The sequence below is a fragment of the Triturus cristatus genome, chromosome 6, assembly GCF_964204655.1.
Source record: "Triturus cristatus chromosome 6, aTriCri1.1, whole genome shotgun sequence".
In the NCBI taxonomy this organism is placed as follows: Eukaryota; Metazoa; Chordata; class Amphibia; order Caudata; family Salamandridae; genus Triturus; species Triturus cristatus.
In genome coordinates this window covers 1,803,491,974-1,803,518,341 of record NC_140589.1, presented here as the reverse complement: position 1 = coordinate 1,803,518,341, position 26,368 = coordinate 1,803,491,974, and the positions used below count along the sequence as shown (strand labels likewise).

The following is a 26,368-nucleotide window of genomic DNA, read 5'->3' as shown; positions in this document are numbered from 1 at the left end:
TATGGATCATTGTGAACAATGTACGTAGAATCAGAGATGTCGACCCATGCGGAACAAGGCCCGACTGAGCGGAGGATAAAATTTGATCCAGAAGGAGGGACAGTCTCATCGCGATCATTTTGGCTAAGATTTTGTAATCCAGATGTAATAGGAAAAGCAGCTTGTACAAGCCACAGACTGTCGGAGCTTTACCTGGCTTGGGGAGGAGAATGATTACTGCTTCACACGCCGTAGGGGGGAGTACCTGTCGATTCAGGGACTCATTGTAGACCTCAAGTTGATAAGGAGCTAAAAGAGTCTTCTAGAAGTTACCAGTGTACCCATCAAGGCCGGGGGCTGTCAAGCCGTTTATGGCATCTATAGCGGTAATAATTTCCTTCTTTGGAAAAGGGCTCAGACAAGAATTGCTGCTTAGCATGATCTAACCATACTAGTGCAATCTCTCTTAAGTACATGGTTTGATCCTCAGCGTTATGGGCCATGCGGCTCTAGTACAAGCCGGAATATTATTCAAGCAACTCGTCACGTATGTCTGACGTGCCGGTTAACACCTGTCTGTTGGTGTAGAGGGGCTAGTGATACATGATGGCCCTGCCGAGAAACTCAGAAGACGCGCCAAGGTGCGGTCGGGACACTCACATTCCCCGTAGCGCCTGGCAGTAGCATATTTACTTAGAAAATGTGTACCCCTGTCCGCGGCCTCCCTAAACTCCGCCAAGAGCTTCAGCCGGCAGCCAGGTCCGGCGGGTTCAACGTGCCCTGTCCGCTCACGATCTAGCGAGTCCAGCTGCTCTTCAATGCGGATAAGCGTGCGTCTCGGGCCATGCAGTACACCGGCATGCTTGGAAATTCATATCCCCCTCATGTAGATCTTGAACACCTCCCACAATGTGCCCCAGGATTGTACCGACCCTTTGTTTAGTTCAAAGTACTCGACAATAACACTGCAGTGCAGAACATTTTGTTCATCAGCGCCCGCCTGGGGAACCTCCATTGCCTCTCGCAACCCTCGGCCTTGGGGATCCTCACCGTTGGGGCATGGGGAGTTGTCGGATAACGTTCTGCAAAAGTGTTGTAACACCCGCTACCACGTGACCAAATTAGGGGACAGCAACCACAAGTGTATTAGTGTCCAGGTATTGTGCTGCGCAGAGTAATGGGTATAGGCGGCCTCCCCTGGCTGGCAGTGCTGCAATACATCCCCCAAGTCAAGTGCCCTGCACAAATCCAGTAAAGCATGGTGTGCACGGCGTTTAGAATCCGAACTATCAGCCTTACTATCCCGTGTGAGACTTATCAGGAGATTAAAGTCCCCACCCACGCAAATGTAATCCGCGTTCAACTGTGCTAACCGAGTATGTAGATCGTCCATATACACAAATGCCATGCGATAACCCATCAATTGACCTACCACTATCGTGTAGCACCCGTCCGCGTCATTGTGAGCCTGTGAAAGTTGGAAGGGCAGGCGCTTATGTATCAATATGGCTGTGCCTCTTGCATATGTGCTATAAGTAGCAAAATAACAGTGGGGGCCCCAGGTTGAAGCAAACCCTGTGGTAGCTGTCTTTGGTAGGTGTGTCCTGCAAGAACGCCAAATCAGTTTTGTGCCTCTGTAAGTAATGCAGTAACTTTTCCCCTTTCCTCACATTATTCAGGCCCCTGACGTTCCAGGTGATCAAGGTCCAGTCTGAAAAAGCGGACAATGTACCAAACATAGACATGTGACCTAATCAAGAGTTTTATTATGCGTATATCAAAATGGTAATCCAGCAATTCACAATGAGTAAACTGGACACTAAACAGTAAGTCTTTTGTATCGAACTTCCCCGAACCCCACCCCCATCCATCCATGCATACCCCAAAACAGGGAACCTCCCTTCTAGCTGAGAGATTGAATGCAAATCGTAAAAACCATACACAATAAATCGGGAGCAACTCAACATGCATTTTGGAAGTGTCAACCAACGTGCTCCACACTGGGGGTGTTTCAATGCCATGCTAAATACCCACATTTGTTGTAGAACAGTACATGAATCCATCATCCTAATGTAGTACCAGTCACTCAACCCTGCAGGAAGCATTGTCTCTTTGCGGCCTGCAATGACCAAGTCACCAAACAAAAACATGGATAGATATCAGCCTGATCTGAGGTTGATCATTCAAAGGAAAATATGTCTGTGCTGGCCACCGACCCACTGTGAGGTGGGGATCCCCTTGGAGCTTCCTTATCTCGACCACCACTAGAAACCTTGTACTCACGACAGAACTCCTGAACAGCCGTGGGGGAATCAAAGATGCGAGACTTGCCATCAATGTCAACACGGATACGAGCAAGATAAATCATGCCATACTGGAGTCCTAAATTTCGGAGTGCAGCCTTAACCCCAGTGTATTTTCATCTGGCTTCTTGAACCATTGCTGTGAAGTCTGGGAACAGCGAAATCGTTGACCCTTGCCATGTCAGAGGACCCTTTTCACTTGCCAGTTCCAACACAGTGTCTCTGGCACGGAAATTTAGCAGGCGGGCTATAACTGGTTGAGGTGGGGCAACTCGGGATTGGGGCACAGGCCCAGGGAACGGTGGGCCCGCTCCACCAAAAAGGTGGTAGTGAATGACTCCTTGCCAAAAAGATCTGACAGCAGGGTTTTCACGAGAAGGTCTATGCAGCCTGTATTCGTACTTTCGGAGACACCAAGAATACTCCTGCTCCTCACCTCCAAAACTTTGTTTTTCATGGCAACATTTTTCAGGATTTTCTCCACATGGTCTAGACGATTAGTGGATTGGGCCGCCTCATCTACAAGGTCAGACACTCTACCTTCAGCCTTGTCCAAGCGTCTCTCATGCGTGTCAAGCCAGGCCCCCATGGTATCTAGGCGCTTCTCCAAGTCTTCGAAGCGGCCATCCAGCGCCTTGAACCCCACCCTAAGCTCTAACATCAGGGTGTCAGAACTGGAAGGAGTGCTCACCGCATGGGCATCCTCACTCCCCCAATAGCCATGCCAACTCCAGAGACCACCACAGATTCACCAGGTTTATTAAAGTGCAACACCCGCTGTTTTTGGTCTCGGCGTACCATTGCGCGGTGTGTTGGTCAGGTGGGACATCACCAAGGCTCCTGCAGCCGTTTAGGGGAAGGAGGGACCAGCGAACAAGCAGGATCGTGAGAAGATGTCGGGTGAAGTGGCAGAGCTGCAGCGCTACGCGGCCATCTTGGTTGGTAGCCTGGCCACGCCCTCAGAGAGACGTAATAGTTAGTCTGACATTTCACTTGTACAAAACCAGAGAAATTCAGCCGGTATAGTTTAGCGGTTATAGTTAGCTGAGGTAACTACAACTCGCTCCCCCGCCATGAACTGCTTATGACCTACATATTACATCACTCATGACATGGTCAGTGACATCACAGTTTCGGCCCCGGGGTACGCCCATTTTCTTTCTTTTTATTTTTAAACCACCACTTCCCCAGGTCTTAGTTAAGAAATGAGGGGGTTGCCGTGTGACCGTCTTCTAGAAGCCCTAGATGGCTGTGGGGACCGCCATCCCCGTGCCCCCAGGGCTGGCTCCAGCAATGTTCTGGGGTGCCCACCCCTGGGACATTGTAGTTTGCTATGGCATGGCGGGGATACTGCTCCCGCCATCCCTTAGCAAACAGCGTGCTTCGCTTTAAGCTCAAAGTGGAGCACACTTTGCTTTTACACACATGGAGCTGCATGTCAGCAGCTCCATGTCTGTAAAAGCAATGCCGGCTCCTGCAGGAGGCGGGGAGCCGGTGGGGACCAAGGGGCCTTCAGGCTACCCCGCGGTCCCCTACAAAGTGCCCAGGCCCCGAGGAGTGGGGTCTCCAGGGCCCATATTAACCCGGGGAGAGTGCGGCATGCGAGCCTCCCCCTTTAAAAAAAATATATATATTTTAAGTTCTTGCTCCGGGGGATGGGGTCCCTGGGGCCGAAATTGAGGGTTTGGCAACCAATCATATCTTAGCATGAGATCTGTCGGATCTGCGTAGGAATCATATCCCTAGATATGTATTATTCTTTCTTTTTTAATGACTCCAAAACTATTTACACCAAATCACAAAAAGGTTTTTTTCTGGACCAAGAGCTAGCTAGCTTTCTGCCAAATTTTGTGTGATTCCGTTCAGTGGTTCGAGCTGTGGTCATGTCTGAAATCTCTGGGAAATTGCATGGGTAAACGCACATGTTTGGAGCCCACAAGTAGGCCACTTTTTGAGGGGGATATTTTGTGAAGATTAGTTAAATGGCACCAAAGTTATTAGCAAACTAAAAACTGCTTTGTCTATGGGAATTAGGTCCTAACTATTAATGCCCTCGGCGACCACCAGTTGGTAATCTATTTATACTGAACCTTTTTTAAGGAAAAGAAAACTGGGGTTGGGGGGGTCTTTTATACTTTTGTACAAGCACTGTTCGGATGGACTTGGTCCTTGATTAGTCGCTAAATAAGGCCAGTGGTCTTCTAGTCCTGTGTTCTTCATCTTGGAGCACAGGAAGCACTCCTCCAAGCAAAACCATTGCTTGAGAGATGATAATGTTGATGGGAAGAGACAAACAGGATACATCTATTCTGTCAGTCAAAACAACTTTACTCGGCCAGACAAATGCACTATCTCCATCAATTAGAAACATACAATTAGGTAATACAGTTGGTCTAAAACAATGAATTTCAATCTGTTTACAGTACTCAAACCACTAATGATCAACAACGTTTCCTTATTTCAGGGTACTTCGAATGAAATGAATCACAGCCAGACAGCTCATTTCCAACTAAAGTTGTTGTAAAGACAGCAATGCCCGAGTGGCTCTTCTTAATTTTAAGGCATGAAACATTGGCAATAAATAATGTTTCCTAGGAGTAGAATGAAACTTACAAATGAATATAAAGTACATGGTGCTCTGAAGAGTTGATTATCACGTAGACATTGCTGCAGTGTGAAAACGTGACCAAAAAGTGCACAGTATTCAGTCTCTAAGGCATTAAATAAAATCCATGCTGAGAATTTGATACCGTTAAAAGGTGGGATTCTGGCCCTTCTTCTGTCAGTAATTCTAAGTGGGTTTGTACCGTAGATTTGCTTATTTCACACACTAATAAAACATCTTTGAGGTTTGTAGTATGCAATTATTTCATCTTGTCCTTACATGATTCTCTCATTGTTTTTGGTTTGTTAAGATACTGTTGTACTCCCAGTAAATGAAAGTTATATTTTATGCAAGCGAGCCAAGGGATACCCACAGCTCTATCCAGGAGCCAACAGTCTCTTATATTTGCCTGTGTGAGACTCCATTCCTGTTTGGACCATGTAGAGATCCACCGTAATGGGGGTTGCATTTTTATTTGGTCGAAAACAAAAGGCAATCCCAACTCGTTATGGGATATGTTAGTGGAAGAGCCCTGAGGGACCACCAAAACTCTGCCTAGAAACGTTCTCTAGCTTATGCAATTGATCTATCCGTTCATATCTCCATAGCCCTGTTCTATATGAGGCTGTAGACCATCACTATTGGATCACGTCCGTGTTCATTTAGTAGGCTAATGGCCCAACTTTTTTTTTTAATGCGAAAATTGCCTCCCAACGAATTATAGAATTTGCTGCCGTCTAATATATAACAAAGTGGCTTCAATCAAATGCGGATTGAAAGAGGATACATGAGTAAAAGTCTTAGCACTTTCCACAGCAGAACCCTCTATAAAGTGTGATAATTTTGGGGTATTTTTCGCCAACATATACTAGATGTTTTTGTTAAATTAATGTTGAGATCTAAATCTCTCATAAAAAGACCAAAATGGTTTAGGAGACCCTGGAGACCATTTGCAGTTCTGGTCTGCAGAACTGCATCATCTGCATACAAAAGCACAGGAATCGGGCATTTACTCAGAAGAGTAATATCCTTCCCCCATTTGACAAAGTAGTCCCCCAATGCATTAATATAAATCGTAAAATGAAATGGAGCCAAAATTTATCCCTGGTGGACACCTCTATCTGATTCAATTAACTCAGGGCATTTCCCGCTTGGGCCGTACCTACCCCTTGATGTAACACTCCTATGCATATCCTTAATAGAGTAATCAATGATTCTTTCACCCCTGTCCCAGCAATATAAACCAAAGCTTTGATCTAATAACTGTGTTGAATACACAGGACACGTCAAGAAATTCCAGGTGTAAAGCTGTACTCTCGTCTTTGGTATATTTTGCAGTTAATAAATACAAGTTTAAGAATTCTTCCTCTGTGTTTGGCCCACGTTTCTAATCTAGCCAAAAGGACTTTACCTAAGATTTAAAGCCCAGCAACAACATCTACTCCTGTTTCTTTTGAGGGATTTCATTGCAACATTTAGTTGCCTCTTTGTCTGATGATCTTGCTGAATTGAAAGATATTTCCAGCAGGTGTTCTTCTCCTTCCTCTCCAACTTCTTCTGTTTCTTCATTTAATGTTTCTTCACCTTCATCGATTTCTTTATGGCTGTCACTGGAGTATGAGGAAGAAGAGGTTCAGGTCCCGAGACAGCTCATAGAAGCAAATCCATTCAGAAAATGTTTCTTTATTGTTTAGGTGATAATCTGCTGATTCCTATGAAGGAGAAAATGCCAAGCACTGGCACTGGGTTCTTTAAGCAATCACAGTCCCTCTTCCTGACTTGCTTGGCTATAAATAAGCAAATCATGAATTGACTTCTGAGCGAGTGGAAGAATCGATAGAAGGCTGAACTTCCTAAATTCCTAGCACGTTTTTACCTTTTGGCTAAGGGTGACATGGAAATTCCTTCAGCCATTAAGATTGACCCGACGTTGGCCAGTCATGCCAGACATTCCACGTGGATAGCTGAAGAGGTCCCAGTCGTAGAATTTGTGGATAGGAAGGTCGAAAAGAGCAATTTAGGGGTTAAATCTCACATTGAGACCTGCAATTTCTGCAGTGTATGCTGCCTCCCAATTTTTCGTGAAGGATTTTCAGGCTATAACTTCAGCTATACAGGATGGTACTGAGTGTTTTGAATTATTTTCTGATATGAAAATACAGGACAAATTCCTGTAACACTTCTATGGTTTCCAGTGTAGCTAGCAAATGTCAAATTTACATAAGGGATTGGAAAAGCTGAAGGAGCTCAAAGTGGGTTCCTTCGCATGCCTTTTTCAGGAAGCTGGCTATTTGGAGAATAGTTAGAAGACATGCTTCAAACGACTTTTAAGAAACAAATATGTACCATCGCGCCCCACCTCCAGAAAACAATCAACTGTTCCTTCGAGACAGCAACCTTCCCAGAAAGCTGGAAGCACGCCGAGATCAACGCCCTTGTGAAGAAGCCCAAGGCGGACCCCAAGGACCTCAAGAACTTCCGGCCCATCTCCCTGCTCCCTTTCTCGGCAAAAGTGACCGGGAAGATTGTCAACAAACAGCTGACCCGCTACCTCGAAGTTAACAACATCCTGGACCCTTCCCAATCCGGTTTTCGCAGCAACCACAGCACCGAGACCGCCCTCATCGCCGCCACTGACGACATCCGGACCCTGATGGACAAAGGAGAAACAGCCGCCCTCATCCTCCTGGACCTATCAGCAGCCTTTGACACGGTCTGCCACCGCACCCTATCAGCACGCCTCCATGACGCCGGTATCCAAGAGAAGGCCCTGGCCTGGACCACATCCTTCCTCTCCGGCAGAACCCAGAGCGTCCGCCTCCCACCCTTCCGCTCCAAAACCACAGAGATCATCTGCGGCGTCCCACAGGGATCCTCCCTCAGCCCGACGCTGTTCAATATCTACATGGCCCCCCTCGCCCACGTCGCACGACAACACAACCTCAACATCATCTCCTACGCCGACGACACCCAGCTGATCATATCCCTCACCGAAGATCCCCACACCGCCAAAGCTAACCTCCACAGAGGAATGAAGGCCGTAGCCGACTGGATGAAGGACAGCAGACTGAAGCTGAACTCAGACAAGACAGAGGTCCTCATTCTCGGACCCACCTCATCAGCCTGGGACGACTCTTGGTGGCCCACGTCACTAGGCACAGCCCCGGAACCCACGGACCACGCACGCAACCTGGGGGTCATCCTCGACTCCACTCTCTCCATGACCAGGCAAGTCAACGCCGTCTCCGCGTCCTGCTTCAACACCCTCCGTATGCTCTGCAGGATCTTCAAATGGATCCCCCTCGACACGAGAAAAACCGTTACCCAGGCCCTCATCACCAACAGACTCGACTACGGGAACGCCCTCTACTCAGGAACTACAAACAAGCTCCTGAGACGACTCCAACGCATCCAGAACGCCTCGGCCCGACTCATCCTCGACGTCCCCCGCCGCAGCCACATCACACTCCACCTGAGAGGCCTGCACTGGCCCCCCGTCAACAAAAGGATCACCTTCAAGCTCCTGATCCATGCACACAAAGCACTGCACAACACCGGACCCACCTACCTCAACAACCGACTCAGCTTCCACACCCCCACCCGAAGCCTCCGCTCAGCCAACCTCGCCCTCGCCACAGTCCCTCTCATCCAAAAAACCACAGCCGGCGGCAGATCCTTCTCCTACCTCGCCGCCGAAACCTGGAACACTCTCCCCACCATCCTACGACAGACCCAGGATCTGCTGGCCTTCAGAAGACTCCTCAAGACCTGGCTCTTCGACCAGTAGCACCCCCCCCCTCCTCAGCGCCTTGAGACCCTCTTGGGTATGTAGCGCGCTTTACAAATGCAGTGATTGATTGATTGATTGATTGATTGATTGATAGAGTTATCTGAAAGAAACACGTTTGTGTTAGATTCCTTACCTTAACATATCCCCAGGCATCAGACTGGATCTGGAAAGTTTTCGCTAGCAGTACCTCTGCGTGTCTGTAGGTGGCGTCGTACGGCTTCACGTCCGTCGCTTGCGTCATATGCGCCGAGATGACGTCACGGAGACTACTTAGGCCCCACCCATGCGCGCTGACGTCAGTTCTTTCTTTTTCCACCCCAGTAAGCGCAGATCCGGTTAGAATACGTACCTTAGTCACTTTTTGACTATCTTTTTGAGACTTTTTGTCTCCTGTAAGTTTGAGTCTACTCTGGTGCACATAGGGATGCCTGGTTTTAAGTCTTGTGGGTCCTGCCGTCGCAATATGTCGGTGGCGGACCCCCACGACGTCTGTCTCTACTGCCTGGAGAGCGACCACGACTCCCGGTCCTGTATGGACTGTTTGGCCAAGGCCCTGAAGGCCTGGGGGGAGCGGCGCCAGAAGCTGTTTGAGGTCCGGCACTCGTCCCTGCGCCGTTCACGGTCCAGGGGCCACTCCAGAGAACGCTCGCGGGGCCACCAGCATCGCTCCTCTGGCTCCAAGTCTTCACCCTCGGATTCGGGTAAGAGACGACACAAAAAAGTCGAAGAAGCGTTGTGGCTCTCCGACGTCCCCCCATCAGTCCCTGGACGCAGATGAGGGGGGCAGGGGTTCTGCCCCCTGCAGCTCCTTTGGATCCCGGGAGTCCCGCGGCCTACCCACCTTAGGCGACTCCCGCACAGGTACAAGAATTTCTTGCCACCATGGACCGCCTGTTTAGGCCTCGGGCTCCCGCCGGCGCCCCTTTGGGCTCCATGGTCCCGTGTCAGGATCCTGTCGGCGCTGCCGGCGGCTCCGGCGCCGCAGGATCCTGTGCTGCTAGCTCTGGCAACGGCGCCACAACGTCCCGCGCTGCCGGCTCCGGCCCCAGCGCCACCCTCGGCTCCGCCTCCGGCACCTCAGTGGATGCCATTGGTCCGCTCCTGCCTGGGTTCCAGGACACTTTTGTTCCTACCTGGGATCTGCATTGGGACACTGCGCCGGTTCGGCCCTGTCTGGCGCTGTTCCCGGCGCTGTTTGTTCCTTCCCTGGTCCCTGCCCTGCCGCCGCTGTCTGTATCATATACAGCGGAGGTGGAGGACGACTGGGAGGGGTCCGAGGACCCTCTTACTCATCAGTGTACCTCTGAGCAGGACTGGGCGGATGAGTTAGGGGAGGCCGGTGGCCTTGATGTCTCCTCTGACCCGGGGTTTGCCTCTCCTCCGCCTACCATGGAGGAGGGCGCTTACATGGTGGAGCTCCGTCGGGCAGCTGAGGTCCTCAACCTTGATCTCCCTACATTGGCCCTAAAAACTAATCTCCTCGCTAAGGTGCTCCAGACGGCGTCCACTTCGTCGGAGCCCCTGCTGCCATTTAACGACGCCCTCACTGACGTCTTACTGGGAAATTTGTCGCAGCCAGCCACAGGGGCCCCTGTGGATAAGAACGTCGCCCGGCGTCATCGCCCGGCGGCGGGTGACCCTGTGGTTCTGATCACTCATCCTACGCCCCAGAGACTAGTCATCCAAGCTTCGATGCCTCAGAGGGCCTTTCCCATGGCTCCACCGGATAAGGACTCTTAAGAAGCTGGAGCAGTTCGGCAAGCGGTTGTTGTCTTCGGCCAGCTTAGGGCCAGCTTAGCATAGGTGAACACCGCTATTCCCACGCGGTGTGGGATACAGTTGCACAGGTGTTGCCTCAGTGTCCTGAAGAGACCCAAGCTGTGCTTTCCCAAGCTGTTGCCGAGGGTAAAGATGCGGCTAAGTTCACCATTCAGTGTGGTTTGGACACCGCGGACTCACTAGGTAGAACAATTGCTACGACTGTGGCGCTTCGTTGTCACGCCTGGTTGAGGTCTACCGGGTTCTTGCCAGATGTCCAAAGCTCACTCATGGACATGCCCTTTGATGGCACTCGCCTGTATGGCGATAAAGCCGACACTGCACTGGAGCGTTTTAAGGACTCGCGGGCCCGGCCACTCCTTGTTTTCGTTCCTTTCGTGGCCACGGAAGGGGCGCCCAGGCAGGGTCCTTCAGCAAGCCTGTGCAGACCCAGCCTCAGCGCGGCCGCGGATGCGGTTTCTGCAGGGGCGGGTCTGGGAATCAGCGTGGGGATCAGTCCACCTCTGCCCACGCTGCTTCTACCTCCAAACCTTCCTAATCTGAGCTTTGGGAGGAACCCCACACCAGTGGGTGGCAGGATCCGCCATCACCTCCCCCACTGGCACGCTATCACATCGGTCAAGTGGGTGTTGCAGATCATCCGCAAGGGTCACTCCCTTCCCTTTCAATCCACCCCTCCAGCCATGCCACTTCTCTACCACCGCATGTCGGGGGAACACTTGGCACTTCTCCGCAGGAAGTCACGGCCCTCTTGGCCAAGGGGGCCATCGAGTACGTTCCTGGGCCAGAAGTAGGGAGTGGTTGTTATTCCCACTACTTTCCGGTCCCCAAGAAGGACAAAGGGGGTCTGCGTCCCATCTTGGACCTCCGGAACGTCAGCTGCTTTCTCCGGAAGGAGAAGTTCAAGATGTTGACTTTGGCTCAGGTCTTGTCTGCTCTCGATCCAGGAGACTGGATGGTAGCTTTGGACTTGCAGGACGCCTATTTTCATGTTCCCGTCCTGCCGGCGTTACCTGCGGTTCATGGTAGGCCATGAGCACTTTCAGTTTACCGTGCTCCTGTTTGGCCTTACCAGCGCCCCTCGGGTGTTCATGAAAGTGACGGAGGTGGTCGTAGCTCATCTGCGAAGATCGGGGGTCTCAGTCTTTCCCTTTCTAGACGACTGGTTGTTGAAGGCGGACTTGCCCCAAACGGTCGTCTCCCACCTCCAGACTACGGCCAACCTCCTGCACTTGCTGGGGTTTTCCATCGATGTGTCGAAGTCGCACCTGAATCCCTCTCAGAAGCTCCAATTCATTGGAGCGGTTCTGGATCCGGCGCAGTTTCGGGTCTATCCTCCCGAACAGCGGATCCGGGATATTCAGGCTATGATTCCGATCTTTCAGCCTCTATCCAGGGTTTCAGTCAGGGTGCCCATGGGCCTGATGGCCTCCTGCATCCTGCTAGTGCAACATGCCAGATGGCATATGCGGGTTCTGCAGTGGGACCTGAAGTTTCAGTGGGCACAGCATCAGGGCAACCTGCCCGATCACGTCCAGATTTCGGAGGGCACTGCACGTCACTTGCATTGGTGGCTCACAAATCGCAATTGGGTCAATGGCAGATCCCTCTCCTTTCCCCAACCGGAGTTCACAGTAGTGACTGATGCGTCCCTCCTGGGATGGGGTGGCCACATGGGAGAGGCGGAGATCAGGGGCCTCTGGTCTCCGGCGGAATCCCGGCTCCATATCAACCTTCTGGAGCTGCGGCGATCCGACTTGCTCTGAAAGCCTTCCTTCCCACTGTCCGGGGACAGGTAGTGCAAGTGTTCAGACAACACAACCGCCATGTGGTATTGCAACAAACAGGGTGGGTGTGGTCATGAACCCTATGTCGGGAAGCTCTGCGCCTCTGGACATGGCTGGAACATTGAGGCATGTCTCTGGTGGTTAAACACCTGGCAGGCTCCCTGAACGCCAGGGCGGACGAACTCAGCCGCAGATGCATGTTGGATAACGAATGGCATCTGACCTCGGACGTGGTGCAAGGTCTCTTTCTGCGGTGGGGAGAGCCTTGGTTAGATCTATTCACCACTGAAGAGAATGCGCAATGTCATCAATTCTGCGTGTTGGAATTTCCAAGGCGGCACTTGCTCGGAGACGCTTTTCGTCGCGAGTGGAGTTGAGGTCTGTTGTACGCCTTTCCGCCTATACCACTTCTGCCTAGAGTGCTGAAGAAGATCAGGCGGGACAGGGCCCAAGTCATTCTTGTGGCTCCGGATTGAGCAAGAAGAGTATGGTATCCCGAGCTACTCAGTCTGGCAATCTGTCCTCAGATCCGACTGCCTCGTCGGGAGGATCTTCTGTCGCAGCAGCAGGGGACGGTCCTTCACCGAACCTGTCCAGCCTCCACCTCCATGCGTGGAGATTGAGCGGCGACAGTTGACAGCTTTTAACCTTCCTGCCGAAGTCTGTGATGTTATCTTGGCAGCCAGGCGTCCCTCCGCTAAAACGGTATACGCCTGCAGGTGGAATAAATTTGTGGCATGGTGCACAGCGAAGGCTGTGGATCCTCTTTCTGCCCCTCTTTCAGAAGTTCTTCTGTTTCTCCTTTCTCTGACCCAGCAGGGCTCTGGGCACTATCAAGGGCTATCTCTCGGCCATTTCCGCCTTTTTACGGCTTTCAGATCAGCCTTCTCTTTTCAAATCCCTGGTTGTTAGTAGTTTCTTGAAAGGCATTACACACACGTTCCTTTCGGTCCCCTTTATAATGCCTCAATGAGACTTGAATCTTGCGTTGACTTATTTGATGTGCGCTCCCTTTGAGCCGCTTCACAACTGTCCTTTACGTCTTCTCACATTAAAGACTGCTTTCCTAGTTGCTATCACCTCTGCCAGAAGAGTGAGTGAGCTCCAGGCTCTTTCTTCTAAACCTCCTTTCCTTTCTGTTCATCCGGACAAGGTGGTGTTAAGGACCCGTCCTTCTTTTCTGCCCAAGGTTGTCACACCCTTCCACATCGGACAGACCATCACTTTGCCCACCTTCTTTCCGCATCCTTCGAAAGAGGAAGAGAGGCTCCACCGTCTGGACCCAAAACGTGCGCTCTCGTTCTATCTGAAGCGCATACAACAGTTCCGGGTGGATGATCAACTCTTTGGTGGCTACGTGGGCAACAAGAAAGGTCGGGCTGTGCACAAACGAACCATCTCTTGGTGGGTTGTTCTGTGTATTAAAGCCTGTTACTCCTTGGCTAAAAAGGAGCCTCCTGTGGGGCTGCGTGCCCATTCTACTCAGGCGATTGCAGCCACTACTGCTCTGGGATGGGGAGTCCCTTTGCAGGATATCTGTCCGGCAGCTACGTGGTCCTCCCTGCATACCTTTACCAAGCATTACTGCCTTGACAGCCAAGTCTGGAGAGACGGCTTCTTTGGCCGTTCTGTTCTACTGGACTTTCTGGTATGATCTTGGTTCGCAGACCCACCACCGAGGTTGGTACTGCTGGGATATCTATTCTAAGGTAAGGAATCTAACACTAACGTGTTTCTTTCAGATGAACAAGTTACTTGCATTCGGTAACGATATATCTGTAAGAAACATTAGTTAGTGTTAGATTCCTTACCGCCCTGCCCATCCTCCCCGTTCTGCGAACTGATTTCTAGGGTTAAGGTTATCCCTTTTAGGGCCCTAGTTTTATGCACCAGTGGTCAGTGTCTTGCATGGCTCTGCGTTCCTGGCACGGAAAGTCATGTACAGAACTGACATCAGCACGCATGGGTGGCGCCTAAGTAGTCTCCGTAACGTCATCTCGGCTCATACGACGCCAGCGACGGACGCGGAGCCGTACCATGCCACCTACTGACGCGCAGAGGTACTGCTAGCGAAAAACGTTACGGATCCAATCTGACGCCTGGGGATATTCTAAGGTAAGGAATCTAACACTAACTAATGTTTCTTACAGATATATCGTTACCGAAGGTAAGTAACTTGTTCATTAAGAGCACAGGTTAAACCAGAAACCCTCGAAGAGCTGCTAGAAAGCGACAACAGACATGTTTTTCTGTTCAATTTTCAAGCTGGAAAGAATAAATCAATCACTCAATCAGGTGTTTGTTAAGCGCGACTGCTCACCTGTAAGGGTCTCAAGTCGCACGGGGGGTGTAATCGCAGGTTCCAGTCCATCAAGGAGGGGGTCTGTCGAAGAGCCAGGTGTTGAGGTTTCTTGCGTAGATGGGGAGCGATGTTGTCTGTCTGAGGTGGATTGGAAGGTCGTTCCAGGTTTTGGCCGCGAGGAAGGAGTAGGAGCGGTCTCCCAATCTGGTCTTTCTGGTGCGGGGGACCACGGCGTAGGAGAGCTGGGCTGATCGTAGGGTTCTTAGGGGTGGGTGGAATTTGAGTTGGCTGTTCAGGTATGCTGGTCCAGTGTCGTGGAGGGCCTTGTGAACGTGGGTGAGCATCTTGAAGGTGACTCGAGCTTCTATGGGGAGCCAGTGGAGTGTGCGCAGGTGCTGGGAGATGTGGCAGTGTCTTGGCAGGTTGAGGACCAGTCTGGCGGCGGTGTTTTGGATGTAGCTTGCGGGTGAGGTTTTTGTTTATTCCGGGATAGAGTGCGTTGCTGTAGTTGAGTCTGCTGGTGACCAGGGCGAGAGTGACTTTCTGTGTTCAAGGAGGATCCATTTGATGGTCTTACTTAGGAGGCGCAGGGTGTGGAAGCAGGAGGACGAGATGGAGTTGATCTGGCAGTCCATTTTGAGCTCTGAGTCCAGGATGATTCCCAGTTTGCGTGCATGGTCCGTAGAGGTGGGCGGGTTTCCGAGGAAGGGGGGCCACCAGTTGTTGTTTCAGGCATCGGGGTTTGGGCCCATGATGAGTACTTCCATTTTGTTGGGGTTTAGTTGTAGGCAGCTGTTTTTCATCCATTTGGCGACGGCTTCCATACCTTCTCGAAAGTTGTCTGGCGGTGTTGGGTTCATTGGATAGGGAGAGGATGAGTTGGGTGTCATCTGCGTATGACACAATGTTGAGTTTGTAGGCTCTGACGATGGGGGCGAGCGGAGCCATGTGGACATTGAAGAGCGTAGGGCTGAGGGAGGACCCCCGGGGGACTCCGCAGGTGGTTGGTGTAGGGTCCGAGAGGAAAGGGAGGAGTTTGACCCGCTGCGTTCTGCCGGAGAGGAAGGAGCGGATCCAGTCTAGGGCTTTGTCTTGGATCCCTGCGTTGTGGAGTCTGTGTATTAGGGTACAGTGAGAGACTGTGTCGAACGCCGCTGAGAGGTCGAGGAGGATGAGGGCTGCTGTTTCTCCTTTGTCCAGTAGGGTGCGGATGTCCTCTATTGCGGCGAGGAGGGCGGTTTCCATACTGTGGCTTTTTCTGAAGCTGGATTGGGAAGAGTCGAGGATGCTGTGCTCTTCGTTGAATGTTGCGAGTTGGCTGATGATGGCTTTCTCAATGACTTTCGCTGGGAACGGGAGCAGGGAGATGGGTCTGTAGGTTTTGAGGTCAGTGGGGTCAGCCGAGGGTTTCTTCGGGGGGGGGGGGGGGGGGTTGATCTTGGCGTGTTTCCAGTCGTCGGGAAAAGAGGCGGTTGCCAGAGAGCGGTTGATGGTGTGGCAGAGCATGGGTACGATGGTGTCAGCGGCTCTGTTGAAAATGTGGTGGGGGCAGGGGTTCGTGGGGGCCCCGGAGTGGATTGACTTGATCGTCTTCAGTGTGTCTTCGATGGTGTGGGCGGTCCAGTTGTCGATCTCTGGCTTCAGGGTATCGGGGGTGGTTGGTGAGGGTTCAGTGTGTTAGTTGTCTTTGTCGAAGTTGTAGATGCTCTTGATTTTGTGGTGGAAAAAGGTGCTGAGTTTGTCGCAGAAGTCTTGTGAGGGAGGGATGTCGGTGGACTCGCTGGTGGGTTGGGCGAACTCCTTGATGATGTTGAAGAGTTCTTTGCTGTTGTGTGCATGAGTGGAGATTCTGTCTTCAATCGCATATTTCCTCGTTTTTCTGATGAGTTGGTGGTGGGCGTTGGTGGCGGCTCTGAAGTTGTTGTGGGCTTCTGTGCATTTGGTCTTCCTCCAGGCCTTCTCGAGTTGGCGGCAAGTTCATCTGGACTCTCGAAGTTTGGTGGTAAACCATCTAGCTTTCTTGGTGTGTGTGTTGTTGTTTTTCTTGAGGGGGGCTATGGTGTTGGTGCTGTCGGAGATCCATCTGTGCAGGGTTCAGGCTGCGGTGATCGTTTTCCACGATAGTTGGGGTGGAGTTGCTGAGTGATGTGGTTAGCTGGTCGTCGGTGATTCTGGTCCAGTTTCTTCGTGGGAGCAGGTGCTGGTGTCTGAGGATGGAGGGTGTTCTGAAGGTGAAGTGGACGCATCGATGGTCAGTTTGTGGGAGTTTGGTGGTGTGGCTGAAGTTGGAGTTTCCTGTTGTGAAGAGGGGGTCGAGTGTGTGTCCCGCTGAGTGTGTGGGTTCTGCCACTATCTGGCGGAGTCCAATGTTGTGGAGGTTATCCAGGAGGGATGTGGTGCTGGGGTCCAGTTGGTTGTCGAGGTGGAAGTTGAAGTCTCCCAGTAGGGTGTAGTTTGTGGATGCGATGGCATACATGGAGATGATGTCCGTGATGGAGTTGGATGAAAGGTCCGCGGGGTCCAGGGTGTCGGTAGATGAAGGTTCTTCAGAGGGTGGAGGTAGGGCTGGCCAGTATCTTGAAGTGGAGGTGTTCCATCAGGTCTGTGAGCTCGTCGGAGAGTGTACTCAGGCGGAGGCTGGATTTGTGGACGATGGCAATTCCTCCACCCGGGCGGGTGGGGCGTTTCTTCCTGGAGATTTTGTATCCTTGGGGAATGGCGATAGCGATGTCCGGTCACGAGGTTGTGTTGGTCCAGGTTTTGGTGAAGAAAGGTACGTCCGGGGTGGTGCTGTCGAGGAGGACTCAGATTTTGGTGGCGTGTTTGTGGAGGGATGGGACGTTGAGGAGGATGCATTGCAGGGTCTTCGGTTCAGTTGTATTCTTGCAGGTGGGTTGCACTGGGTCCATGGTCTTGGCAGTGCTGCAGGTGTGCCAGCAGCAGTGGCAGCTGAAGGGTCCGTGGGTGTTGGCTTGTGATGCTAGCTTGCAGTTGTTGTTGCGGTCTGCGTTGAGAGAGTGGAGTGCTGCTGGGTCATAGCGTTGGCTGTGCGGAGGTCCAGGGTTTCTGGCTCTGGTCGCGGTCGGGTCGCAAACGGACGCAGACGGGCTTGCCTTTGGCGCGCCAGTGGCGCTGCCGCCATTAAGTAGGGTTCGGGGAGGGCTGGACAGCTGGGAGGCGGGAGCGGGGAGCTGGATTGGGCCGGTCGCGCTGGGTGGGAGGGGCCACGGGGAATAGTAATGGGAGGAAATAGGAGTAAAGGGGAAATGAGGCAGAAGTAAAGCAGAAAAGAGCAAAGATGCAGAAAAGTGCAGAAAGGTGAAAAATAAGAGGGTAGAAAAACGAGTGAAAACAAGTGAAAGAGTGGAGCGAGAGGAAGGAGACAGAGGTCCACTGGACCACCAGGGATGAGGAGCAGGGAAACCTGGAGGAGGGCCTCAATCACCAACACTCGAGAGTGCATGGGCAGGAGCAGGCCTCACTTAATGGTGGAGCTGCGAGGGTGGGGGAGCAATTTCACTTACAATGAGTCAGTGGCCTTGCTAGCCTGTCCCCGCAGCAGCCACCATTAAGTAGGGGTCGGGTAGGGCTGGACAGCTGGGAGGCAGGAGCGGGGAGGGGAGCTGGATTGGGCCGGTCGCGCTGGGGGGGGGGCTGCAGGGGCAGCAGCGGCGGGTATAGGTAAAGGGAGGAAATAAGGAGTGAAGGAAAAGGGGGAAATAAGGCACAAATAAAGCAGAAAAGAGCGGAGATGCAGACAAGTGCAAAAAGGTGAAAAATAAAAGATGGTAGAAAAACGAGTGAAAGAGTGGAGCGAGAGGAAGGAGACAGAGGTCCACTGGCCCACAAGGAATGAGGCGCAGGGAAACCTGCAGGTGGAGGAGGGCCTCGATCACCAACACTCGAGGGGGCAGGCCTCACTTTATGGTGGAGCTGCGAGGGTGGGGAAGCAATTTCACTGACAATGAGTCAGTGGCCTTGCTCTGGCCTGGGCCCATGTTCAAAGCTTCTACCCCCTCCTCCGAAACCCAGGGAGCGCTCCTGACTATGCCGAGCCCCATTCGGAAGAAACCTATCTCTTTTTCTACCAAAGTGTCAAAATCTTTCAGATGCGCGGGTTCTCCAAATAGTAGAAATGGGCTATGCCTTGGAATTTGAGGAGATTCCTCCAGACTCCTCTATCATAGTCAAAAGATCCAGCAAAGGCTTTGCCTTTGTCTGAGGAGATATCGGGGCTATTAATAAAGTATGCAATATGTCCAGTATCGTAAAAATCTCTCTCCTCGAATTGGAAGGAAATGGAGGCTGTTCTTCATGCTCTTCTTCATTTTTCACACGTTCTACTAAATCTGGTTGTTATGAGAACAGACATACTTACTTGAACAAACAGTGAAGTATGGGATCTCTGTCTGTTGTGTATCTTTCCTTCAAGATAATCAGTTAAGCAGAGTCTCATCTGATGGCCCTATCAGGAACCTACATTCAGGGGAAGGACAATGTCCTGGCGGACAGCCTAGGCAGGATATTTCCTTCTTCCCATGACTTTTGTCTAGCTCCCTTTGTTTTTTGACAAATATGCCACATGTTTGGTATTCCTCAGCTAGATCTCTTTGCCAGTGTAGAGAATACTCTTCTACCAGCATTTCTGTCAAGGTTTCAAGAGCAGGGTTGTTGCAGACATGTCCATGGCCTCCTGTTCTTTTGCTCACCTTCCCTCCCTTTCTTCTGATACCCCAACTCCTAGCCAGATTGAGAAAGAAGAAAGTGTATCGTGTCCTAGTAACCTCCTTATGGCCAAGATTGAGGTGGTTTCCTATACTGAGGTAGATGGCAAATGTTCTAAAACGGATACCTCCAGTGGACCAATGTCCCCTTCTGTCTCCAGTGCATCCTCTGAGCACTTGCAGGAGTATGAGACTGTCTGGATGGTTGCTGAGAGCAGGGGTTTGATGAAAATGGGACTTTCATCTTCTGTGTGAAGTTCTGTCCAACAATATAGAAATTATCTACTAGAACATCTCATGATAACCATTGGTCATCTTTTTCTCAATGGTATATGGAGAAATCTTTGAGGCCTCCTGATTGTGAATCCAGATAAATACCTCAGTTTCTACAGGAAGGTTTTGACAAAGGTCTGGCAGTTACTATTTTAAGGGTTCAATGGACTACAGTAAGGACAGTTGGGGTACTCTGGGTGTTCCTGAAATCGATTCTTGGATTCAGGATTACTGAAGGGCTTTTATTTGATAAGGCCAACCTTTAAATCAATTTCTCTTTCTTAGGAGCTTCCTCTTGTCCTCAAACTGTTCAACAATCTAATCCTATTGAGCTTCTGGAAGACCTATTTGAAATATTGATCTCTGAAGGTATGTTTTTTAGTGGCCTTTAACAGTATCCCATAGGCTTGGAGAACTGGGTACCTTGTCTATTAAGCCCCTTCATTTACGATTTTGTTTTCAGATAGATTCGTTTTTACAATCGGGCCAGGTTTCTGTCCGAAGGTATTTTCCTTCATTTCATGAGGATCAGTTAATAATGTTGCCTTTTTTTTCTTCCAAGTGCCCCCTGAGCTTCAACATACATTGGATGTTTTAAGGCTGTTAAGATTTATTTGGCCGGACCAAAGAGTTAAAGCCAATGTGAATCATTGTTGGTGTTTTTCATCATGGGCAAAAGGCTTTTACTCAAGCCTTGAGCAGATGTGTTAAAACACACATTTCATGCAGTCTCTGTAGGTAGCAAGGGTAGTAACCCTCATATTTCCAGAGAAGAATGTGTTTACTCCGTATGCCCAAAGAAACAATGTGTAATGTTCATAAACTGTCATTACTAAAAAGATTTTTTTTTTAAACACTAATTTCCATTGCTTATTTACAGGACACTGTTTCTACCTGGTAAAATACAGGATGGCTCTACCGAGAGAATGACTGCCTCCTGGGCTGAGGGCTTTGGAGCTTCTGTGTTGGATAGATATAAATCTTCCATTTGGGCCACACTATCTACCTTTGTTTCTAATTACAGATTGGATGTAGTAAATGCTGTATCCATGATCTTTGGTTCCAGCGTATTAGCAGCCACTATACCCTGAATATTTGTATCTCCTAATTTTTGGGCATTAAAATTATGATTTGCTTCGTTAGGGAGTTTGTCATGTATATCAGGGAATCGGGTTGCGCTTCATAACTCTGGTATATGCTCGTATAGTAAATAGTGCTGCAAGAAAAATAGGGTTGAGGAGATAATGATGAAGTTACTTACTGATAATTTTCATTACTCCGAATACCGCTTTTTTCTCTCACCAGTACTTATAGCCCTCCCTTTCGGTCCCATTTCACAACCTTGATTCCCTTTTATAGTTTGGAGATATATGGGAAGAGTGGTGCGCTACGGCCCTCTTTATAGCCATATTGGTAGGAGGGGCAAAGAAGAGTGACGGAGGGTAACTTTGGTTTACTTTTTTTATTGGTCCAGCTATGTCACTTGGTGCCTGAGTAGAGGTTAGACACCTCATATAGTAAGTATTGGTGCGAGAAAAAGAGATCATTTCAGTAACGAAGATTACGGTAAGTAATTAAATCATTAATGACTAGTCTGCATTTGTCGGTTGTCCATTTTGTTGAGCAGTGTGAGTTGGAAGGGGGTGTGATGGAAGAGTCCACACTGGTACTAGTGGACGGGACACTCTGGCTTTTTGAAGAATTATTTAAACGGCAACAAAATTGTTACACTATGTTCACCCCCAATGTTTTGCCAAAATTCTCTTTATAGGAGCCAATACAGTATTTAAAAAAAAATCGACACAAGATAACAAGGTTGGGGAGTTTATTCTTCTTTAGTGGTAATGATAGTTGATGTACAGTAAGAGAAGGCCCTGGGGGTGGTAGGACGTACATGGGCCCCTGTTAAATATAGGAGGTGCTTGTGAGCACAGGGATTCTAGGAGAATGGAGGCGCACAGCTTGGAAGGGTGGCAGTGATAAACAGTGGCAGATTTTATTAAGATGGCAGTTGTGTGCAACGCTTTGGATGCTCTTATGTCTTTTTTCCTCTACTTGTCATCTTGTTAGGTGCTCAATGTGTTGCTAGCCCCGGATACTATGAGCAGTGATGACCTCACACTGACAAGTGGGCATTCTCGTCGAATATTTGCCCTGAAGTTCCACCCTGCTGAATATCACCTCTTTCTGACGGGAGGCTGGGATGATTCCATCAAGGTATTGGCTGAATGTCTTGAGGAATATCCAAGGGCCAGTGCTAAATGGGATGTAGCCTGGGGTGGAGTTTGGGACAAAAGACCCTGTTTTGATTGTTGGGGAGAATTATTTATGATGCAAGTAGTTTCTCGGGTACATTGTGTGGAACTAGCTCCGCATGTGGTATGTAGAACAGTCTTCGTATACAACAGCAGGACTTTTAGCTTTTTAGTGGTTAGGAAAAGTGGGAAGGAAAAAATACTTCTGGTCAGGCTTCTAGAACAACGAGAACTTTAAAAGCACCTTCATAGTGCTTCACCTTCTTCTTTTTTTTAAATAAAAAATAAGAAGCTAATAACATTTCCCTGTTCAAAATACACACTTGAAGTAGTAATCTCGTCCAGCTTTCAATCATTTGGTATGCTGAAAATTCTAAATATATAGTGAAATATGCTGGTATACACTATGAGCTCCTTATTGACACTTCTCTGTACCGTTTTATCTCATAATGCATGTTTGTGGTATTTGTGTAGCACATTCTTATCCAAAAGGCAGTAGAGCGCTGTACAGGGTCATAGGCAAAGGTACAGTCTTAGAAGGACTGGAGGGGGAGCTGGCTGCTGAAAGTGGAGATGAACTGTTGCTGCACTGAGATGTAGCTTTCTTTAAAGTGCGTTCGTCAGCTCTCATTTGTATGCGTATTTTTCGGAATGTATGCGAAGGACATAGACCCCTAAAGATGAGGCAGGTTCCAGCTCTCCTGTGCTGCTGCACCGATCTTCCTCACTGTTTTCTGAGTGTCTTCTTTTCCCCCCTCATTTTTGACTGCTTTCTCCTTCCTTTTCCCCCGTTTTTCTGAGCACTTTTTCCTATGTATCCCTCGTTTTCCACTGCTTCTACTTGTTCTACTAGCCCACCCCCCCATCGCCTCCCAGCGCCTCTCTCTCCTCCCAGGACCTACTTAATCAAGACCGCAGTACGACCCCATTTTGCAGTCCCAGCCCTCCTGTGCTGCTGCTGCACCTCTCTTCACCCTCCCATTTTTTTATGAGTGCTTTTGCCTCGTTTTTTTCCTGGTTTGTCTAGTTTTTTACTGCTTTCTACGCGACGCAGCTAGAAACTCCAGCACCTTGAGACCCTCTCGGGTGATTTGCTGCACTTTATAAATCCTGATTGATTAAAAATCCTGATTCAAGACCCCTTTGTCTACTACTGTCCCATTTGTCAAAAGTGCTATCCCATGACAAAGCCTCTTAGATGGGACACATCCCAAGAGTCTGCTATATGAATGTGGCACTGTGGAACATTATGCATAGTTTACTAACGCAGCGTTTCCAAAAGTTTCAGTACAACTACTATGCTGCAGAGAATCCACTGATCATTGAGTGATCTGAGGCAGATGAAATGATGAGTGCATTTAAGACACCATCCACCTATGGTGGTCTGATTTCATCAGCAAACCTGAGTCACGAAAAGGAACTCCTATTTGTTTGACATTCAGCACATAAGAATCATTACAATAGCAAGTTAATGGCAGACTGAGAAAAGCAACATTTACAGAGTGCCAAATGTATGAGGCATCTGGGGGTGGGGATAGATTTCTCTGCTTTGTTCTCAAAGTGTAAGCTAGGTATAATTGTACAAGTTTCTGTACATAATGCAGTAGCATGCTGCCATTTTAAGGCTTTTTCAGAAATATTTGGCTGTACACGTAAACAGTATTGACATCCCTGGGATGCAATACTACTGAGCTCTTTGGTTGCTTCATATCTGTCCTCTGGAAGATTTCCACTTTTGCTTTTTGCTTTGTATTCTAGCACTTGCTGTTTTGTTTTCTCATTACAGATGACACTACAAAATAAAAGAATAGAGATAGAATGCCAGCAATGGACAAACTACTCACACCTGACTTGGGTTAACCTGAGCGCTCCTGTAATGTCAACCTGTAATGAAGGCACATACTGTAGGGAGAGCACTGGACTGAGCTCTGGAGGCTCCTGTAATGTCAACCTGTAATGAGGGCACATACTGTAGGGAGAGCACTGGACTGAGCTCTGGAGGCTCCTGTAATGTCAAACTGTAATGAAGGCACATACTGTAGGGAGAGCATTGGACTGAGCTCTGGAGGCTCCTGTCATGTCAAACGGTAATGAAGGCACATACTGTAGGGAGAGCACTGGACTGAGCTCTGGAGGCTCCTGTCATGTCAAACTGTAATGAAGGCACATACTGTAGGGAGAGCACAGGACTGAGCTCTGGAGGCTCCTGTAATGTAAAACTGTAATGAAGGCACATACTGTAGGGAGAGCACTGGACTGAGCTCTGGAGGCTCCTGTCATGTCAAACTGTAATGAAGGCACATACTGTAGGGAGAGCACAGGACTGAGCTCTGGAGGCTCCTGTAATGTAAAACTGTAATGAAGGCACATAGTGTAGGGAGAGCACTGGACTGAGCTCTGGAGGCTCCTGTAATGTCAAACTGTAATGAGGGCACATATTGTAGGGAGAGCACTAGACTGAGCTCTGGAGGCTCCTGTCATGTCAAACTGTAATGAAGGCACATGCTGTAGGGAGAGCACTGGACTGAGCTCTGGAGGCTCCTGTCATGTCAAACTGTAATGAAGGAACATGCTGTAGGGAGAGCACTGGACTGAGCTCTGGAGGCTCCTGTAATGTCAAACTGTAATGAAGGAACATGCTGTAGGGAGAGCACTGGACTGAGCTCTGGAGGCTCCTGTCATGTCAAACTGTAATGAAGGCACATACTGTAGGGAGAGCACTGGACTGAGCTCTGGAGGCTCCTGTAATGTCAAACTGTAATGAAGGCACATGCTGTAGGGAGAGCACTGGACTGAGCTCTGGAGGCTCCTGTCATGTCAAACGGTAATGAAGGCGCATACTGTAGGGAGAGCACTGGACTGAGCTCTGGAGGCTCCTGTCATGTCGAACTGTAATGAAGGCACATACTATCGGGAGAGCACTGGACTGAGCTCTGGAGGCTCCTGTCATGTCAAACTGTAATGAAGGCACATACTGTAGGGAGAGCATTGGACTGAGCTCTGGAGGCTCCTGTCATGTCAAACTGTAATGAAGGCACATACTGTAGGGAGAGCATTGGACTGAGCTCTGGAGGCTCCTGTCATGTCAAACTGTAATGAAGGCACATGCTGTCGGGAGAGCACAGGACTGAGCTCTGGAGGCTCCTGTCATGTCAAACTGTAATGAAAGCACATGCTGTAGGGAGAGCACTGGACTGAGCTCTGGAGGCTCCTGTCATGTCAAACTGTAATGAAGGCACATGCTGTCGGGAGAGCACAGGACTGAGCTCTGGAGGCTCCTGTCATGTCGAACTGTAATGAAGGCACATACTGTCGGGAGAGCACAGGACTGAGCTCTGGAGGCTCCTGTCATGTCAAACTGTAATGAAGGCACATACTGTAGGGAGAGCACTGGACTGAGCTCTGGAGGCTCCTGTCATGTCGAACTGTAATGAAGGCACATACTGTAGGGAGAGCACTGGACTGAGCTCTGGAGGCTCCTGTTATGTCAAACTGTAATGAAGGCACAGTTCTGGAGGCTCCTGTAATGTCAAACTGTAATGAAGGCACATACTGAGGGAGAGCACTGGACTGAGCTCTGGAGGCTACTGTCATGTCAAACTGTAATGAAGGCACATACTGTAGGGAGAGCACTGGACTGAGCTCTGGAGGCTCCTGTAATGTCAAACTGTAATGAAAGCACATACTGTAGGGAGAGCACTGGACTGAGCTCTGGAGGCTCCTGTAATGTCAAACTGTAATGAAGGCACATACTGTAGGGAGAGCACTGGACTGAGCTCTGGAGGCTCCTGTAATGTCAAACTGTAATGAAGGCACATGCTGTAGGGAGAGCACTGGACTGAGCTCTGGAGGCTCCTGTCATGTCAAACTGTAATGAAGGCACATGCTGTAGGGAGAGCACTGGACTGAGCTCTGGAGGCTCCTGTCATGTCAAACTGTAATGAAGGCACATAGTGTAGGGAGAGCACTGGACTGAGCTCTGGAGGCTCCTGTAATGTCAAACTGTAATGAAGGCACATACTGTCGGGAGAGCACTGGACTGAGCTCTGGAGGCTCCTGTAATGTCAAACTGTAATGAAGGCACATACTGTAGGGAGAGCACTGGACTGAGCTCTGGAGGCTCCTGTCATGTCAAACTGTAATGAAGGCACATACTGTCGGGAGAGTACTGGACTGAGCTCTGGAGGCTCCTGTAATGTCAAACTGTAATGAAGGCACATACTGTCGGGAGAGTACTGGACTGAGCTCTGGAGGCTCCTGTCATGTCAAACTGTAATGAAGGCACATACTGTCGGGAGAGTACTGGACTGAGCTCTGGAGGCTCCTGTAATGTCAAACTGTAATGAAGGCACATACTGTCGGGAGAGCACTGGACTGAGCTCTGGAGGCTCCTGTAATGTCAAACTGTAATGAAGGCACATACTGAGGGAGAGCACTGGACTGAGCTCTGGAGGCTACTGTCATGTCAAACTGTAATGAAGGCACATACTGTAGGGAGAGCACTGAACTGAGCTCTGGAGGCTCCTGTCATGTCAAACTGTAATGAAGGCACATACTGTAGGGAGAGCACT

The 26,368-nt window shown here is 49.7% G+C and overlaps 1 protein-coding gene across 1 annotated transcript in view; it reads left to right on the top strand.

Annotated features, from left to right (window-relative positions):
* Nucleotides 1-26,368, top strand: part of LOC146822041 (uncharacterized) — a 168,529-nt gene that overhangs the window by 110,170 nt on the left and 31,991 nt on the right. The window contains exon 5 of the mRNA XM_085609417.1: nt 21,613-21,759. Within this exon, the coding sequence (XP_085465543.1) occupies nt 21,613-21,759 (147 nt within the window). The remainder of the gene's footprint in view (nt 1-21,612; nt 21,760-26,368) is intronic.